Source organism: Sinocyclocheilus rhinocerous, unplaced genomic scaffold (genome assembly GCF_001515625.1).
Source record: "Sinocyclocheilus rhinocerous isolate Xijiao unplaced genomic scaffold, SAMN03320098_v1.1 scaffold4678, whole genome shotgun sequence".
In the NCBI taxonomy this organism is placed as follows: Eukaryota; Metazoa; Chordata; class Actinopteri; order Cypriniformes; family Cyprinidae; genus Sinocyclocheilus; species Sinocyclocheilus rhinocerous.
The window spans coordinates 33752-37539 of NW_015653528.1; the positions used below are offsets into that span (position 1 = coordinate 33752).

The 3788-nt window shown below is 40.8% G+C and overlaps 1 protein-coding gene across 1 annotated transcript in view; it reads right to left on the minus strand.

Annotated features, from left to right (window-relative positions):
• Positions 1-1378: 1378 nt before the first annotated feature.
• The window catches only part of LOC107716490 (hypoxia-inducible factor 1-alpha-like), a 9764-nt gene continuing 7354 nt past the window's right edge, over positions 1379-3788 (minus strand). The window contains exons 9-14 of the mRNA XM_016522969.1: positions 3095-3309; positions 2857-2979; positions 2442-2773; positions 2136-2226; positions 1858-1975; positions 1379-1575 (exon numbers count right to left, since the gene is read on the minus strand). Of these exons, the coding sequence (XP_016378455.1) occupies positions 1421-1575; positions 1858-1975; positions 2136-2226; positions 2442-2773; positions 2857-2979; positions 3095-3309 (1034 nt within the window). The 3' untranslated portion in view covers positions 1379-1420. The remainder of the gene's footprint in view (positions 1576-1857; positions 1976-2135; positions 2227-2441; positions 2774-2856; positions 2980-3094; positions 3310-3788) is intronic.

Consider the following 3788-nt stretch of genomic DNA (forward strand, 5'->3'; position numbering starts at 1 on the left):
ATCCATTTTCAAATGACTTCAAATTTCTTAAATATGAATTAAAATAAATAAAATTAAATCGGCATCGGCTGTCAAAAAACCCATATCGGTCGACCACTACTCCTGAATAATAATAATAAATAATAATAAAAAAAGTGTCGCGTCAATTGAAACATACATCACAAAATTCTGGTCCACAATCGTCTTTTACTGATTATGCAATGAACAAAACATTTAGTGTTAAGAGAATAAAGGAGAAGACTGGAGAGATAAATGAAGATTACAACAACATAAAAGAAAATGTCTTTCCTATTGAAAAACAAGATAAAAGGTCATAAAATACTTGCAGGACGTTGTCAACAGGCTGACATTCATCTGAAAGCATAATGAAAACAAATATTGTCTTACTTTAAGCATTCATGTTCCAATGCCATTATAAATACCTGTAAAACTGGGATAAATGATATATCAGCTTTGTATGATCTAAAACAGCTCATGAAGCAGAAAAAAATCGGTTACCAGCCATGATATCTCACAAGCATGAATTACCTTAAGCATCTACCACGTCGAGAACTAAACAGAAAAATGACCCCTAAAAATATAAAAATCTATTGCATAATTAAACTATAAATCTGTTTGAACCTCTTTGAGACAAAAACGATCATGAGAACACCACAACATGATTTTGAATTCCCTTTTTTGCACATTCTCTATCATTACTTTCAATGGCTCTTTTGCAATTCATCTGTACTGTTCAAGAGAAAACTTAAAGTGATGTAAGCAAATACCAACGCAATGAAAGCAACACTCACAAACATCCAACAGCGTTTAACCATTGAGCCTATGAGTGCACACAAACAGAACTCACATAACCGCTACACAACAAAACTCTGAAGAGAGAAAAAATAAATTGTTCAATCTTTCATTAAAAGTACATATTCATAAAAATGGTTTAATATATTGCATGGATTGTTGGTATTTTATCTTAAGAAAATAGATTGTGCGACTGTAGCTACAATACACACGCTTTGGGAAAGCGGATAAAACACAACGGGGGTTTTTTTTTAGGTGAAAGTAGGGAATCCAGAGGGAGTGTGGGAGATTGTACGTATCAGCATCTGTGCGTCAGTGTGCATCTAACATTAAGGCTCTTAACTCTCGTCTGGTTGCTGCCACTGTTAAGTTATATTACACTCCTCTGTCTCCAGGCCCTCTACACACTGGGATGGATGGACTCCCTCTGGGCTCCTCTTCGCATCACTGGCAGGATCAATGGAAGGTGCAGGTCATCTACTACATTTGTAAAACACTGGGGTTTATAGAGGGCTTGATATTAGGGCTTGGAATAAAAAGAGAAAAAGTGGAGGCTGATTTCAGGGATCCAGGGGGGAGTGGGCAGAGAGGGGGATGCAGTGTCCGGAATTGCTAAACACAGCAAAGCTCAGTTGACTTGGTCCAGAGCACGCAGGAGCTCCTCTCCCTGCAGCAGATGATGGCGGTCCTGCACGGGAGCGTTGACTTCGCAGTCATAACGTGTTAGCTGAGGCAGCCCGCTGCTGCCCTCTAAAGAACTGCACAACAGGCGACTGGCCACATCTGCAGAATCAGAAGGGAAAGGATGAGCTGATTTATTGACAATTGTATATACATGCTAAGATGGAACTCTAAAAAAATGTCAAGTGGTATTACCATCAAGTAAAAAGTACTAAATTATTTCCCTGCGAACTGAATACACTTTTGATACCAATTTTGTTAGTATTTTAATATAAAGCTGCTTCACTTCTATGAAGCTTTAATTGTAAAAATGTATTTTATTAGCAGAGTGCATTTAAAAATTCATAAAATACATGGCAGAGTTTTGATGGTCTCATTACTCACCAGAGGGCAGTATGAGAATGGTTTTATTTCCTCCGAGCACACTCGATCCTTTAACCTCGAAAACCTTTGCCCTCTTTCCAGGCTCTACAGCACTGTCCACACTCTGAAGCAAAGCACCCTGCAGGAAATTGGAGAGGGAGTTACATGGAAAACATTTTCAAGAATCATTTTTTACAATGTTTCACATAAGTTTTTTCTTCTTCGATTTAGGAGTTTATTCGGTAAGTGTGTTTTCATTATAGTTTATTCATTTTTACTTAATCTATTTTCATACTGACCAGTCCAACAGCCTCACAAAGTGATGTCACTTCCTCCAACTTCCTCTTACGCTGGGCATTCTGGATGGCTAACATCTTTGGAGACAGCTCTCTGGGAAATTGGAGCAACAAATACAAAATCAGATAATTTACTATTAGTGACATATAAATGAAGTCCGAATCCGAGCTCTAGGCTCATGATAGAACCATTTTTGGCTTGGCTTTAATCTACTTGCAGTTTAATACAGATCAGCCATTCGATCCCTCTACTAAAGAATTGATCTGACTGAGATTGCCAGCAGGAAGTCATGCCAGTGAGAGCTCTACCTGTTGTTGAGCTGATTGCTGCTCTGTGGGGCGGGGGACCGAGCAGGAGAAACATCCCGACTGCCACTGAAGGGTGAGACAGTGGCACTGCACACCTCCTGTAGCAGGTGCAGGGGTGAAGGGGCCCGTGATGATGGCCCCTGCTTCACTACGCTGCTGGAGGAAGAGGCTGGAGACGCAGGGGAGGGTAAGGGCTGGAACAGGGAGCTCATGGCTGACACAGAGTGAGGGCCAGAGGGGAGCGGATCCAGCGGAGAGGGGATATGCAGCTGGAAGTCATCATCCATTGGGATGTACGGAGCCAGCATCTCTAGGTCGAGATCCTCCATGGCCTAGAAGTCACAGAAATATGTCTTGTGAAATTCATGCAACGCAATAATGACCACAGAGAGAGATATTTCAGATAAAGGGTTACCTGGGAGCTAAAAGGGGTCTTTGCCTCGGTATCAATAGCAAACAGTTTCTCAACCAGGTCCAGTTTGAATTCAGAACTGATGTCTGAATCTACTTGGAAACAGTAATCCATGGGGCTGTTGGGCTAAGAGAAAAAAAAATACACACTTGAACCAAGTCACACAGGATCTCATTAACCATTAAAAAGGAGCCGACTAAGAATAGCAGCTAAAAAAAGCAAGCGTTTAATGAGTATTTACCCCCGAGGAGCCCAGTCCAGATGTGGAAGGTGTGTTTGTGGAGTCTGAGGCAGAGCTGAAAGGGAAGTCCTCCACTCCGGTCTCTAGTTTGTTCAGAACTGGGGTGGAGTCAATGGGTGTCAGAGGAGACAGACTGATGGGCAGCTTCTCGCTGCTGGAGGGCAGCATGACATCATTGTAGAGGGGCACCTCCTTCAGCAGCTGCATGTCAGAATCTGGAGGAAATTAAATACTGTTAAATTATTATTGGTAGCACACCAAGAAATTGTGTGTATATTTATCATTTATTTCAGAAACTAAGATTATGTATCCATATTTCTCATATAACAGTCTCGGAGGATTAGTGAATGCCTTGAATATGTTTGCAGTCTTTATAAGATTATAAAGTTGCCGAGGGATTGCGTTATATATATTAAGGTACACTCCAAAGTTTTGGGGCCAGTAAGAATTTCTTTTTTTGGGGGGTGGGGGAGAACAATTTAATACTTTTATTCAGCAAGGATGCATTAAATTGATTAAAAGTGACTGTTAAGACTTTTACATTGTTACTAAAGATTTCGATTTCAAATAAAATGCTGTTTGTCTGAACTTACTACTCAAAGAATCCTAAATTAAATTAAAGCTGCAAGCAGCGATGAACGGGCCCTCGCACCCGGGCTCACCGCCAGCGGGCGGCTTTAGTAAAACAGTCAAC